At 33.9% G+C, this 16,034-nt stretch overlaps 1 protein-coding gene across 1 annotated transcript in view; it reads right to left on the bottom strand.

Annotated features, from left to right (window-relative positions):
• Positions 1–10,667: 10,667 nt before the first annotated feature.
• The window catches only part of LOC133205191 (inositol 1,4,5-trisphosphate receptor type 2-like), a 42,795-nt gene continuing 37,428 nt past the window's right edge, over positions 10,668–16,034 (bottom strand). Inside the window, exons 55-68 of the mRNA XM_061340951.1 lie at positions 15,791–15,896; positions 15,372–15,487; positions 14,893–15,062; positions 14,650–14,796; positions 14,266–14,427; positions 14,033–14,141; positions 13,818–13,941; positions 13,367–13,542; positions 12,756–12,908; positions 12,490–12,567; positions 12,256–12,375; positions 11,955–12,092; positions 11,483–11,802; positions 10,668–11,379 (exon numbers count right to left, since the gene is read on the bottom strand). Of these exons, the coding sequence (XP_061196935.1) occupies positions 10,854–11,379; positions 11,483–11,802; positions 11,955–12,092; positions 12,256–12,375; positions 12,490–12,567; positions 12,756–12,908; positions 13,367–13,542; positions 13,818–13,941; positions 14,033–14,141; positions 14,266–14,427; positions 14,650–14,796; positions 14,893–15,062; positions 15,372–15,487; positions 15,791–15,896 (2,445 nt within the window). The 3' untranslated portion in view covers positions 10,668–10,853. The remainder of the gene's footprint in view (positions 11,380–11,482; positions 11,803–11,954; positions 12,093–12,255; positions 12,376–12,489; positions 12,568–12,755; positions 12,909–13,366; positions 13,543–13,817; positions 13,942–14,032; positions 14,142–14,265; positions 14,428–14,649; positions 14,797–14,892; positions 15,063–15,371; positions 15,488–15,790; positions 15,897–16,034) is intronic.

The following is a 16,034-nucleotide window of genomic DNA, read 5'->3' as shown; positions in this document are numbered from 1 at the left end:
AAAACGTCAGTCAGCATATGACTTAATGATAGATTGTATTTGCTGACAAGGTCATTGTATCGACCATAGAACTTACGAAATGATTACTTTAAGGATATCCGATCCACAGCCAGGAAGTATAACTCTCAACTTTATTATTTTATTTAAAAAGTTTCAAAATGAAGCTTCAAATTGAGATTTTTTTGGTGCAACAATTTTCATTTTATGCATCTCAAGATGATTCAAGGTTCTTTGAAGTCTTAGAAACGGTCTTGTGAAAAGTTGACATTTGAACCACTTAAACATTAAAAGAAAAAATAAATTTGTTTTTTTTTATTTCCTGTAATCTTGCATTAGATACATGTACCAATGCTTATTAGCATGAAATGAAAGTAGAGATGATCTGTGATGTCTAGCAATGATAGCACAAGCTTTTTACACTATGTATTATATATCAATTGAAGTAAATAGAAGAACTAAAATACCGCATAAGCATAAAAAAAATGCAATTTTTTCCCCCAAATCCGTGGTTACCTATATTTTTTCTATCCTAAAATATATTAATTGATCAATTTTCAATATGAAAATGCGTAGTTGGTGTTTTTTCGCATTTCCTGAAAATATGTTTGAGATTTGATAATTTTCCCTACATAATATGATTAGCTATAATGATGAACTTTGAAGAAATACCATGGGTAAATTCACGTTACTTTGTGAAATCAGAGACATTTTTGTTAGCATTTTCAATTACTTAAAAGCTGATTTTCATAACCTAAGGATCGGACTACCTTAAACGAGACTGTTGATATTCTTGTTTTATCACCTTGTTTGTCAATAACTTACCTCGTTTTAGAAATTGTTCATACGTAGAGCATGCTCTTGTGTGTCGAATCAACTGAGATGTACACCCCATATGAAGGTGAAAAGGGTATATTGCTGCATTGACGTAAGGCATGTTGCCATGATCCGATTTAACATTTCGAGATGTAAAGATCACAGGAAACAAACAAAAGATTTTACTGAGTATCTGACATTTATCACAGAGATGTGATCGTTTTCAAATGCATTACAAAGACCGAAATTCTGTAGTGATACTGGTCTATATGTAAAAGGATTAATTTCCTCAATGGTTTAAGCAGACATAAAAACGTAATAAATATAGCAACAATGGGGTACCGAACGGGGCTATCATATTTTAAAAATGACATGGCGTCCTACTACTTAATGGTGTGACGTCACTTACTTCATGAATAATAATGAGAAAAGACGGACTCATTTCTCCAAGGGCTGTATCCATGTTTAATGGCGGCACCCACGACGCATCGAAACGTGTGAAATTCATAGTCTGTGAAAAAAAATTGGTATGCCATCGAATTAACAATTTTTCACATAAATTGCGTGCACGTGTTGATCTTCCCGGTCTCTGACTGCTTTTTAGCTAACCTGAGCCGAAGGCTCAATTAAGCTTTTCTGATCAAAGAGTGTCCGGCGTCCGTCTGTCGTCTGTAAATTTATCACATTATTGACTTCTTCTCAAGAACCACTGGCCCAAACAAATATTTCAACCAAATTTGCCACAAAGCATCCTTGGGTGAAGGGGATTTAAGTTTATTCACTGGAAGTGCCATGCCCTCTTTCAAGGGGAGATAATTAAGAATTCGTGAAAATTTGCTCAAATCATGATCCCCGGGGGAAGGGTGGGGCCAAATGGACGATCAAAGTTTTACATAGGAAAATAGAGGAAAAATCTATTTAATATCTTCTTCTGAAGAACAGCAATGCCATAATTGGTCATATTTATATGGATGCATTCACTGGTAGTGTAGATTCAAGTTTGTTCAAATCATGACACCCGGGGTAGGGTGGGGCTACAATGGATGATCAAATTTTTTCAAAGAGTATATAGGAAAAATCTTTTAAAATATTCTTCTCAAGAACAGCAAAGCCATGATTGGTCATATATGAAAGCATCCTCAGGTAGTGTAGTTTCAAGTTTGTTCAAATCATGACCCCCGGAGATAGGGTGGGGCCACAATAGATGAGTTTTACTTAAGGAATGTTTTCAGGTTTTGTGTGAGTTATTGGTGTGTAAATCACATAGACTTGTCACGTAGGCATATTTCATGAAGCGAGCTAGCGCTTCATGAATAATATGCCTACGTGCAAGTCTGTGTGATTTACATGTACACACCAATAACTCACACAGAACTGAAAAACATTCCTTACATTTACATTTGTTCAAAAGCACCAAAAATATACTCGATGTTTGAATTATTCGCTGCCCTATATCGTTTCATTTTAATTAACATCTCTGTAGCTTATTGTGACGTCACTTTAGCGCGAATTTCTCCGAGCATATTTCTACGCGTGAGTATACACGAAAATGGCATTTAAATCAATTTCACAGTTGGCTTAGTAGAAAAACACAGCAAATGTAAATATATAGGAGTATATAGGAAAAATCTTCTTTAGAACTGCAAAGCCATGATTGGTCCTCAGATAACATAGATTCAAGTTTGTTTAAATCATGACCCCGGGGGAACACAATGAAAGTTCAAACATATAGGGAGAAAAGCCATAGTTCATCAAAGAAATATGCAAGCATCTTTAGTTTTTGTTCAAATCATACCCCCTTTTAGGTGTAGGTCAGGATCACTTATGCATTTTAAACTTTTCAATACTGAATTGATTTTTACTAGTGAACAGTGAGCGATGTTGCCCATGGGCCTCTTGTTTTCTGTGGGTATTGGGACGTGACAAGTTTTAGTTACTTTTAGAAATAAAAATGTATAGTTTTGCTCTGCACTTCGTGACAGCTCAAACATGTTTAGAGGCGTGTCTTAGTTTTCCTTTTACCATGCAGAGTTGTACTTTTGGATGCTATAAGACTGTTACATGTAAACCCATGAGGACGAATACGGAGGGATAGCAGTATCTTTTAATTTTCCCCATGGCCAAGCATTTCTGGAATAGATTTGAATACATTACATGACTTTAATGTTAAACCAACTGAAAATAAAGAAATTGAATTTATTCCTGGTCCTCTTTTTTTCACCGGTGTTTTGGTGTTTGCTGTGTTCGGGGAATAAGCTGATAGGAGAAAATACTGTATTTTCATTCTTTAGATTACAGGGTTTTTTTTTTTTTTGTTTTGTAATCTTTATCCCGCAGGGTGGACTTAATTACCACAGTATACCCGTCGGCGACCTTGTATCTATCATTTCAACATTCCTGATCGATCTCTATTTAGAAAGAAAACTAATGTATTTCTCAGTCTGGCTCCTTATGACTTTTAGACCAAAAGAAGAAAGAATATAATGGAGAGAGATAAAGAGTTATGTTTAAACAAATTTTGATTTGTCTTGTTACTGATTATCATATAAAACTTGACTCTCATACATTCCTCTTATTTGAACCTGAGATTTATGATCCAATTGATTTTTTTTTATTAGCGATTCAGTACAGTTTCAGACTCTTCTAAAATTGTTTTCATTGTGAAATTAAGTTAATTTTCTTTGCTTTAATTATACATGTACATAGTGGTACTGAGAAATAAAATATTTAGACATATCCCAAATAGCTTTCAAGCTTTAAACACTGGTGAGGGAACTAGCTGTGTTTAAATCAAGCACCCACTTTGAAATAAGTAGGATCTAGAAAATTAAATAGTAGGACAGCGTGTAAAGTCTCAATGACCCACTGTTCTAAATTTCACCCCCCCCCCCCAAAAAAAAAATCATCAACAACAAAAGCGTTAGATTAAAATTTAAAGCATGGAGCGAGGCTTAATTGCTCAGAAATTAATTTTATGTCTAAAAATGATATGAAGAGAATGTAATTTATTATCAAAACATAAAATTAAAAATATGAGAGATATATAAAAAATTAAAAATATTGTTTAGTGTCATACTCAATAAATTTAAATTGGAAAATATATAACGAAGCGATCCTTTTTATCGGCCACAGGAGCGGCTGATCTATTTGTGGTTGTATTAGAAAGTGGCACGTGGGGAAATGAGGCGTTATTATTTTTTTATTATAAGTTCTGAAAATAATTCGATAACATGCATAAACATTATGAGTAAAATATTTAAAAAAAAAAAAAAAAAAAAAAAAAAAAAAAAAAAAAAAAAAACACTTGCTTTAAACAAAGTCTTAATTGCCGTTACATTTGTCAATTTTATTTTCATTTTCTCATCAGATAGTTATTAACTTATGATTTATAAAAAAAAAAAAAAAAAGAGTTTTAAGTAGACATTCCCCAACATGGGAGTGTGTAAAATATGAACGGAAATCATTAGATTTCCCGGATACTAATATTACAGTGGCAAAATTTAAAAGATGGTAGAACTAAAATAATTTGTTTTGAGTATACTACAGCTGCGAATGAAACAACGATATTTTTTCTTCACTTTGTATTTATTCATTATTGTGTTGTCCGTCACCTCTGCAGTATCCATGGTATTAACACGTGGAAAGTACATGTATAATACTCTTTTTGTCATCAAAAGTTATTAATATATTAACATACAGTCTTATCATTTATCAGTGATTTTTATATCGATGAATCAATTTGATTGACAAATACACTGAAAGTTCTTGCCATTTCTATTTATCTTGCAATTTGTGCATTTTTTCTCGGGGATGGGGGTGGGGGTGAAGACAGTCTGAATTATCTTGCGCTTTTCTTGGAAGTTTACTGTGAAATTATTAAAAAGTTTAATTTATTGCGCCCGATTTGATGCGTTGCGTCAATTTTACTTAAGTATTGTAAGAATATCACATTGTGTTCTACGACAAGTCCATCAGTAAGAGTTACCTTTCTTAATTTTTTCTTAATGTAATCAAAATATCAAAATATATAATAATACTAATTATGGTATATACTAAATTATTTAGGTTTTTACGTTTTATATAAAAATATCATGAATATTGGCAAAGGAAGATACAAGTAAATCCTTGAGCCTATGAATCTGGGGTGAAATATTAGTAATTAAATGTTCGTGAATAAATATTTGAGTACAAAAAGTAACACCGGAAGAGGAGAATTTTAGGATAATATTCTTGGGAGTTATCTCTCATATCAGAGGGTCGTTAGACCTTAAGGAGTTTGACTGTCTCGTGGAAGAAATTCTATAGCTAGGATCCACTACACAATAATGTGAAAAAATAACATACATATACATGTGTATTTTAAAAACCAGTTAACTCTGAAGATGTGATAACTTCTGACTCCATAATCTACTCTACAATGCAGTTCCCATGAATTGTCCATTTTTGTTGTAGCGATTTTAATTAACTGTCTGTTTTAGTTCTATACAATTAATTCTCGTGCTCTTGACACTTCCAATAATGTTAAGGGGTGTCCTCTCGCTATCATAGCGTCTGCTTATTTCAGATTTAGTGCATAATCCCATCAAATGCCTTCTGAATTTCCTTCCCGAAGCACAATACAAAAAGAAGTTAATTGCATGATTTGTGTACATCAGTAACTCTGTAATAGTTTTAATTAACGTGAAAATGACCATTTTTTCAACACTTTCTCCGTAATCGTTCCAGAGAGCGGTCACTATAAGAGCTATGTTATTTGGAAGTGTGGTCACCAAAAAAGTCATAGACACCATCAGCAGCATAATCGTAAATTTTCTACTACCAACAGAATCCCTGTTTCTTCTTTGTAGGTCGCCATTTTTCAAATATTCATGCGTTCTCAAGAACTTCCTTTTCCTCTGCGCTTTTAAAAATTTCATAACTATCTTTGTGTTCAGAACTGCGATAATTAGGGTTGGAATGAACGAGTAAAGAGCAGCATCTACCCATGGCCATGTTTTGTTAACCAAAATGTCAAACTGATCTACACTGTAACATAAACTTACGTTCTGGACACTCCGTATCTCCACCGTAAAGAAAAAATGCGAGTTGATGAAGGAAAACACAACAATTGGGGCGAATACCCAAATTTTGGTTAATCGTGTACACCTGAAAGCTGATTTCATATGTAGTGGTCTGCAAACAGCAAAGAAACGTTCAATGGTGACTGTAACTATTGTCCAGACTGAAGCATCACTGCACACGTAACCGATAAACACAACAAGCTTACACATCAATGGAGACCCATTACGTGGATCCACGTCCCAGATCTGCCCCACCCACAACCTTAGTAGACCCACGTATAGAATTAACAAATCCAGGATTGATAAAACACACAGGTAAAGGTACAATGGGATTTGAACAGTGTGCTTCTTTAGAACAAGAAACGATAATAAATTCCCTGTGGTACCAATTACAATCAAAATTGGAGGAACTATTTGAAGAAGTTTTTTATGAATATAGTACGGATAGTAGGTAATCAATTCTCTTTCGTAATGATGAAGTATCATTTTGAATTTATATTGCAAAATGACACACAAAGTTAGCAACCACTTCTTGATAGAGGAAAAGCATCGCATCACGTGACAGCTTGACGTCATTGACGAAAATTCATTGTAAGAGTCCATTGATCGTAAGCATTGTAAGAACTTTCTGTTACTTTAGTAAGGCTTTGTATAAATTGGATATTGTATGGTGTCGCAAGGTACATTGTTCTTTGCTGTAAGATATTCAATATAAATGTACAACTTTATAACATGTCGGTGCAAATTTGATACGTTGAATATATAGCCTAGGAATCGTTGTCATGATTTCAAATTAATTGTACAGTCATATCTTTACCTCGATCTCATCCATCCAAGTTATTTTACAGTCTCTCTCTTTTTTTTTAAATTAAATAGTTCAATATCACTTCTTTTCATTTAACTATATTATAAAGTTGATGAGCAATCGCATGTCCAGTTGAGACTTGAATGCCCAACCATCCACGTCTTTTTGTGACAATTTATGTCGGTTTTTTTGTAGAAGCAAACAAAAAATATATTACAAATCAATTTTTATTAAGATATCACTGATTCTTTATTCTTAATATGATTTTTTTATCAAGTAAAATTAATTTCATTTGAATTATCTAATCAAGTACTGAGAAAAATTTACGTCATACTAAAGTCTGAATCATACTTTAATAACATGCACAATGTATCTTCTTAAAGTGGTTATGTATTAATTTTTTTTTTCACAATTTCTATTTTGAAAGAACTGATTTATTTGGAAAGACAAGGTATTGATTTATACAGCCGTTTGAGAGTTAATACTCGTATTTTTATCCGTTGATTATTGTTGCTTTACATTAACGTATTTAAGTCTCGGCTCACAAGAAAGAGACAACCCGACTGAACATTATTACAAGGGGAAACCAATGGTGTAATTATCAAACTGTGGTAACGTCCATATCAGTGACGGCAGATTGCAAGGTATATAATAAACTCATGCTGTTAAAGTCGATTTAAATACTACTTTGGACGGGAGAAGGAACACAAAAGACACATACTTTTTCCGTTCTAATAAAACTTCCAGGAAACCCAGTGAAACGTAAGTCCCAAACATTAACCGATTCATTTTCCACAAAATTGTTGAGTGATTTTTTTTACTCTTTTATTCAGTACAAAGGGTAGCATTGCAGACACAGCTCGCTTTTTTAAAAAAAAAAAGATTAAACTTAACTGTATATGTGCATAAGACAAAGTAGTACATTGTATATTACTTTATTATTCACTTCACTTGACCTTGTTATCATTGTTATTATTCACTTCACATGACCTTGTCAGCAAGTACAATCTATCATAAAGTCAAATGCTGACTGACGTTTTTCATACTAGCTGTTAGACCATTATTTACACACTGAATTGTCGACGGATTTTCCGTTATTTCCCGATTATGACAATGAGCACACGTTAGGTGTGACCGGTCGGCAGGAGATGCTCACTCCTCCATGGCACCTGATCCCACCTCTGATGGTTTAGAGGCCCGTGTTTGCTCTGCTCCTGATTTGTATTGTTTTAATGGACTTTTGAGACTTAGCTGATTTGAGTGGAACAGGCAAAAACGTTTAATAAAATCATTTTTAAAAAAAGACAATTGCCGCCTTCTTCCAGCTGGTCATCCAGCAGCAAAATTTTTTTTTTAATTTTGAATATTTTAATCGCAAAAAATTTGATTTTTTAACAATTGGTTGGTACAAAGTTGGATACAACGAGTAATTTATTAAGCCTATACAAGATTTCAAATAGCCGATTGAGTCTTGGCCTTCTTTTCCCTAGCATTAGGACACACACGCATCAGAAGAAGAAAAAATCACATACATAGTTGTATTTCCTTTATTCAGACTTATTGAATTGCCACAAAACTAATTAAGACAGGGACTTTATCTAAAATCAATAAATCAAAGATTTAATAAATGAATAAAAAAATCAGCAAATAATTAAAGAAAGGATACTGATTGGAAATGACTTTAATATTACAAGGCAGATAAATATTCGGCATTAATGGTCACGTTTCTGTCGAATGATGCAAATACATATCACTTTTTCGAATTGAGCAACTTCGACCAGCTGGTAAATGTTGTATTTAAAAATCAGTATGCTATAATGCTTTTCTATAAATGCTTCTCTAGAGGTTCATATATGCACCCTTGGATGAAATGTGTAATATTTTGAACTCTATGGTTTGTCAAGTGTAGATGAATCAGTCATTCTAGTATTACATGGGACCATTTTTTTTTTTAAATGTTTGTTTGTCCTCTCCCGACCGAATGGCTAAAAATGACCCGATTAAAAACTATTTTTAACCTCTACAAGAAACAATTTTTAAAAACTTTTCCCCTGAAGTTTCTTATCCTGTCAGCAAGCATGTTGAAATTTTTTGAAAAAAAATTTGCCACCTACCTACCGACTCATTTTTTTTTAACCTGAGTCGGGAGAGGACAAACAAACATTATTTTAAAGACGGCCTGGTTTTAATCTATTGTTAAAGATACATATGCATGGTTTAATCGATTTTCATAAGACTGGTTTATCACCGTGAAAAACTCCTCTTAATGCTTGATATATCATTGTATTATAATGTTCCATTATGATTATCATACCATTCTGATAATTATCATACTAGTAGACATGCAGCTAACAAACAGGAATCATTTAAGTATTATTGTACTATATAGTCAGTATCTTTGAACTTTTATTAATTACCAGAATCGATTCGTCTGACATTCTCTGCATCCTCACGGTTGTCTATATACTTAACAGTTAACATATGACAAACGAACGAGGCATGTCGATTTAAAATATACGAATTGTTTTTAATAAAGCATGCATGTATTTTCAATAAACCATACAATCCATGGCGTGTTTTATATATAAATTTATATGTTATTTATACAGATTTTCAAGACGTACATTTATTGAAACTTCCTTGCGTTATCAAATGAATGTTAATGAGCAAAAAACAAAAAACAAAAAACAAAAAAAAAAAAAAAAAAAACAAAAAAAACAAAAACAAAAAAACAAAAAAAAACAAAAAAAAAAGAAAAGAAAAAAAAAGGAAGAAGACCCCCCCCCCTTTCGTTTTAATAAGAAACGTTAGGACTACCAATTAAGTTGGTGGTGCAATATTCCTTTGACCATGCAGGAAAGTCTACGAAGCCAATTTCAACAATGCTTTCTTGCGTTTTACTATATACAACCATATATATATATATATATATATATATATATATATATATATATATATATATATATATATATATAAGAAAACTTACTAAGGATTGACTGAAACTGTCGCCTTACACAGAAAGATTTCAGAGTAGAATTCATGATCGTTCCTCGTTCTTTACAACCTCTAGTCAAAAGATCTCCAACAGGTTGTCGTAGGCCCTATATGTTTTAAAAGATGCAACATAAAACACTCTTTTTCCAGGATTTCATATTGTGTACATACTGAGTATTTTGTACATGATCAAAAATAGCGTTCTTCCGACATGTTAACTCCAAAAGTGCGACGTCAACATGTACGCATCATCAAATTGGGTTGAAATCAAATTAGCATACTTGATTCTGACCATCCGGCGCGCCCGGGTAAACCGGCGATGACCGGCGACACACTTGATTCTGAGCCGGGGTTGCGCACGCATCGATTGAGCCGGAAAAATTTGATAGGCTCGCGCGGTTTCAACATGGCGTCCTTGGGGATAGTAGTGTTGAAAGTTGTTTGTTTTATGACGTGCAGCTTTTGATCGAAGTACGCTTGTGAAATGGACATATTTGCAAAAAGTGTAGTTCTTTTGAATGCTAGATAATGTTTTACGATAGAAATACAATATTCCTATTACTTTACATGAGCCTGTTCGCTTGATTCTAAGAGCGTACCGGGGTTTACCCGGCTTGGTTCGACCGAATTCTATCACAATCAAGTATGCTAATTAATAGTTTCACAGGGGTTATCTCAAAGTTCTGTTAAAAACGAAAAGATGAAACGATGAGATGAATATCTAACAACTATAATTATTATTTGATTTCTGCTTTATCCAACTCATTGAAAAAGTGTATCGGCAAGCCTCGCCAATATACACCATTAATTAGAACTCGTTTGGAAAAAGCAAAAATCAAATCACACAAGATATCCTCTCTCTCTCTCTCTTTATATATATATATATATACATATATATATATATATATATATATATATATATATATATATATATATATATATATATATATATATATATATATATATATAGTAACAAAAAAGTCATTCAAATATGCTTCAATGTGTGCAAATCAAACTGTATTTACAGCGTGGTGTGAAGAAAATGTAAAAAGTGTGAACAAGTTCATATTTTGTGCTAAAATATCTCTGTATTATTCATCAATAGCGATGAAGTGTATTGTTCATTTATATTATAAAAAGTTATTAATTTAACTGATTAATTGTAAATTTTAAAATTGTTTCTAGTATCTTGAGTCTCTTCTTGTATAGTCGCCACTATGTGTACTATCGACGTCGTCTTGAGGATCATACTCTGGCATTGGATATGAAGGACCTTCAATAGATTCAGGCCGGAAGTCGCTACCTCGCCTGTCTATACTACTACGTCTGCTCATGTACGATGGAGGCGGCAGAATCGGATCCGAATCAGGAAAGAATGCCATGGATGCTCTAGGACTTGTTGATAAACTGTCTCCCCATCTTGGGCTCATAACTGACGGAGCTATCATTGTGTCCCTGCGAGACAAAGGGCTAGGAGTAAATCCTCTCATTTCTGTGTCACTTCCTAATCGAGATCTTGAAGGACTTCGTGTTCTGTCATCCCATCGCCCTGGACTTCCAGAGTGGTCTTCCTCGTCATCATAACGTGAAGGACTCCTTCGCCTGAACTGGTCAAACCGAACTGGACTTCCACTTCGGCTTGTTATGGACGTTCGCCTGTCTTGGCGTGAATAGAAACCGGTTGTGGATGGCTGAAGAAGATCTGATCTAAAATAACAATACAATTTGAAAAAGAAGCATTTTAGCTTTACCGTTGATAAAGAAAGCAAACAATGAAACCGTGGGGAGCTATTGAAACATACTACCCTACCTTCCAAGCATGCTAGTTGCCAACCCAACATCGCTTAGCCTTCGACCTGGAGTTGCTCTACCACTAAGTTGACTTGTTGTTGGATATACAGGACGAAGATACTGTCCAGGTTGGTTGGTGGGGGGCTGTGCTGGGGTGGCTGCAGGGCCAAGCCCGGCTTGTGTTGACTGTTCGTCTGCCTGAGAGGGAGGAACGGAAGGTGTTGCGTCTTCGTCAGACGGCACAGGAAGTTTTGCGCGGCGTCGGAAAGAACCAAGACGGTGTCTCTGCTCCCAAGCTTTTTGTCGAAGTCTTTCTTCGTTCCTCTTCTTTTCCAATTCCTAAAAGTAATTCCACCTTAAGTTGAAGTTTTAATTTTAAGTTTAACTGTGACTTAGAACTTATAATTACAGCATTATTTCTGAAGTCACATGTATGCCATTTTTTTTTAGCCAAGGAGTAACATAAATTAAGAGTTTGCATATACATGTACCTCTTTCCGTTGCTTATCGACAATCGATGTCACATGATACAGAAGGTCATCAATTTTGGTCTCCGTCGAATCTTTGCCCATTCCAGCAAGTGATAGAGCGCGATCAAGAGGGAAGAAATCATAATTCTCCTTTAAAAGCTACAAAAGGGCATTCAAGTTTACAAAATAATTAAATATTTAAATTACTGATTTCTTTACTCATCATGTTTATATTGTTAATTTTTTGGATTTTTCTACCGAACTAAACTTTTAAGTGAGCAGATTAGAATTATTCATCATGGTGTCCTCTTTGAGTACTTACCAGTTTATGGACATACATTTCTAATGCGGTGTAATCGTTAACTTTAGTTCCGTGAAGATGGATAAAAAAGAATATATAAGACCACATGTTGTGCTCGAACCTAACATGATGGTCAAATCCCTGTAAGCAATGAAGGCAAATAAGTTAATAAAAAAGCCGTTAGTGTTAATGCTATTGAAATTAAGTTTCTAATGAGAGAAATTGGCCAATACTAAAGTTATCCATAGTAATTACCTTGCCGTGGTGTTCAAAGTCGTAACTGTTTCTGCTGCAGATAAAACAAGTGTCCCGCATATCAGCCTCTGCCGTCCACTGTTAGGAAAAACAAGCATCTTGTCATTCCATTATCATTTCTTACTGAAAGCAAGTTTTTTTCAAATTTTTACAGAGAGTTGACATTAACGGAACATAGAAAACTAAAATAGCATGACATAAATTTCTGTTGCAATATCTAGCGTACACACTGTATACCAGTCTGATTATTTTTACGTTTCAGTTACCTTGAGGTCCCTAAGTTCTGAGAAGGTGTCCACAATAATACCGAAGATGATGTTCAGACCAATGGTGGAGACAAAGATGAAGAAGGAGATATGGTAGACGACAACCAGCCCAAACTTATAAAACGACGCTTCCGACTTGTGAGCATTTACATTCTATAAAGGTAAGTGAAAATGTATTTAATAGCAGACAGTTAGGGTTATAAAGAAACTAATCACAAAATGGAACTCTTAATTTGAGATACATGTAAAGATGCAACAACTTCAATTCGTAATCAAGAAAAATTAAACGATTAAGAATTGTAAAGAAGCTAAGTAAATAGAAATTGAAAGAGTGGATTCTTTATAGAATTGTTCGAGATATACAAAGATAAAACCTGGATAGCACATTCATTTTATACATGAGAATTAAGAACCAGTTACATGTACTGGGATTTATAAGACTGTACGACTATAAGGAATCCACAGAAGTACATTCACCAGTGGAAATCACCACCGACAAACATTGTTGCTGTCCCCACACTTAGTTTTGAAACGAAATGAAAATTGAACGAACGTATTATTGATGTTAAGAATTGTAATATTTAAGAGAATACTGATATTTAGTAGCCCACCTCAAACATGTCCCCGATCAATCCGTATCTGATGACTGAAACTGTACACTCCCATAACGAGGCACAGTAGAGGTAATCGTCAGGGTCAAACATGCTCCTCATCAGCGCAAAGCTGATAATGCCATAGAGGTAAAACACCACAAGACCCAGAATCGCTACCCAGATCAACGACCGACCTAAGTACAAACGGAAAAAATATACATGTACTAATAAATATACATTCTGATTATTCCAGTTATTGTTTTAAACTTTGACACGTCGCAGTGGTGGATCCTGAAATAGAGAGGGAGGGGATGACAATACATGTAGCAAATACTCCGAATATCTTAAAAAGAGGGCTATTTTTCTCACATAGTCGTTGGTAAGTAAAGGGACGGGGATTCCTGTCCCAATCCATCTATCCGCCACTATTTTCAAGAGTTGTTTCAAATGGCGAGTAAATGGGACTCACCGTTTTGTGTTACAGCTTTTATGACTCCCGACAGAAGCTGGTTATTGTTGACAATGTTTAGAAGATGGAATGCAAAGAAATATCCGTGGTACATTGTTCCCGCGATGGACAAAGCAAGAAAACCCTTGAAAAAGATATATTTAGGAAATTTAGCCAAATCATTTCAAAATAACACGATTCTGATTAAACAGGTTGAACTGGAAATAATTCTATACCAAATAATAGAATGTTGTAAAACTGAAGAACTTTGCATCCAAGTTGGACTGATGTTTGTTCTTCTTGTCATCCTCATCTTCATCTTTTTTATCCCGAGAACAAGATTTTCTGTAGGTAAGAAATGATCACCCAAGTGTATTCTGTCAATTGTTTACTGGTGTAATTAATGTTTTTTAACATTGAATATCATTAACGTCGATTAATTAGTCCACTCTTTTTTATTGTTACTCACTTTATGGACTTAAAGATACTTCTGAAATGCGGGAGACGTGGATGATTCCCAAGAAAGTAACTGATGACTACCAAGGTGGTAAAGAAATTATGCATGCCACCGAGTGTGTACAGAGCCAATCGGTACTCCTCGTCAGTCAACGTAGATATGATGGGAATAGGACTGTTAAGTACGAAAATTGCGGAGTGTAATACTGTTTAACAACTAAATATTACTTTTTAAAACCTGTTTCCATTATAAACGTCTAATAATCACTCCAGGCCTAAATGGCCTCACTTAAATTAAAATAATAAGACTTTATGACAATAGCCTCTTTTTCCGATACTGTGAAACTGGAAAGGTTTTAGTAACGTAGTGGATTAATGTTTAAGTGGAATTCCTTACTCTCTGACTACCTCCGGTACCTCCGTGGTATTTTGCATGATTTCTTTCACTTCCGGACTTGCTAACGACGCCTTTGCCTGCCACGTGACCAACATCAAAATGTTGATCGTAAAACTTAGAATGGTTACAATATGGTTCCAGACAAGCCTTCAAAAAAAGCAATAATTGCTGTAGGAGATTGTCAAGTGACTTTTTACAAAAGGAAAGGTACAGATACATTCAGTAAAGAAAGAAAATGCGTACCACCCCTTTGTGAGACAGATAGCTATCGGGTTACTTAGAATGTGTCTCTGGTATGCAATGTCTTTCATAATGTCTTTCGTCCATTCCATTAGTTCTCTTATCTTGTTGCTAGGAGACGATCTGTCCACGGTCCATTTTAACATTTCTTTTACTTCTTCCCGTAAGACTCGCTATGAAATGTGAACAGCGGCATATTTAAGATATAATATACATTAGGTATTAAGGTTAGCATTTACTTATTGTAGTTTTTTGTTGAATAAAAATAGCGATCTTTAGGGGATTATTGCATCCACTTAAAATATTTAAATATACAGAATTTACTTTCAGGAATAATTACTGAAAGACATTTCATGTATCACACTTTTTTTTTTGAAAATAAAAGCCAACTTAAACATACATTGGGCTTCACTAAATATTTTATCGTAAAACTTAATTTATGACAGGATATAAATCCTTTATCATAGTGGAATATTTATTACCTTATTCTTAACTCTAAAGTTCACTTTTTGCAGCTCATCGTCTTTCACAATTTCAATGCTCTGACAATTTTTCCGGTAAAAATTTATTGCTTTCTGCTGAAGTAAATCCAGCTTTACTATAAATAAAACAAACCAATCTGTAAGTGCTGGATTTCTCTTTCTCTCCCTCACATATATATATATATATATATATATATATATATATATATATATATATATATATATATATATATATATATATATATATATATATATGATACCTTAGGATGTATCAAGCAGCTTATTTTTCTATGCATAATTTTTTTAAAAAAAATATGTCTGACAGTACATATGATACCTTAAGATGTATCAGGCAGCATATTTTTCTATGCATATTTTTTTTTTTAAAATCTGTCCGCCGGTATACAAAGTTTACATACTATATCCCGCAAGCTTTGGGTCTACATCAAACATGCGAGCAAGGATGAGATAAAATCGGAATCCCACGTCCATATACTCGTCCGCAAACTCTTCTTTTTGTTTTCTCTTAATGAAAATATTTGATTAATTAATAGTGAGTTAAATAATCATGTAAAATCTACTTTAATATAAAAATAAAATGAGAGCAATAAATACGTATATAATTTCTTAAATCTTAATTAATGAATTCTGTTACGGAAATAA

The sequence above is a fragment of the Saccostrea echinata genome, unplaced genomic scaffold, assembly GCF_033153115.1.
Source record: "Saccostrea echinata isolate AGI-Se365-2 ecotype Australia unplaced genomic scaffold, CSIRO_AGI_Sech_v1 ptg000054l, whole genome shotgun sequence".
NCBI classification, from domain to species: Eukaryota; Metazoa; Mollusca; class Bivalvia; order Ostreida; family Ostreidae; genus Saccostrea; species Saccostrea echinata.
Note: the sequence above shows the minus strand (reverse complement) of the source record. Positions and strands in the feature narration are given on the sequence as shown.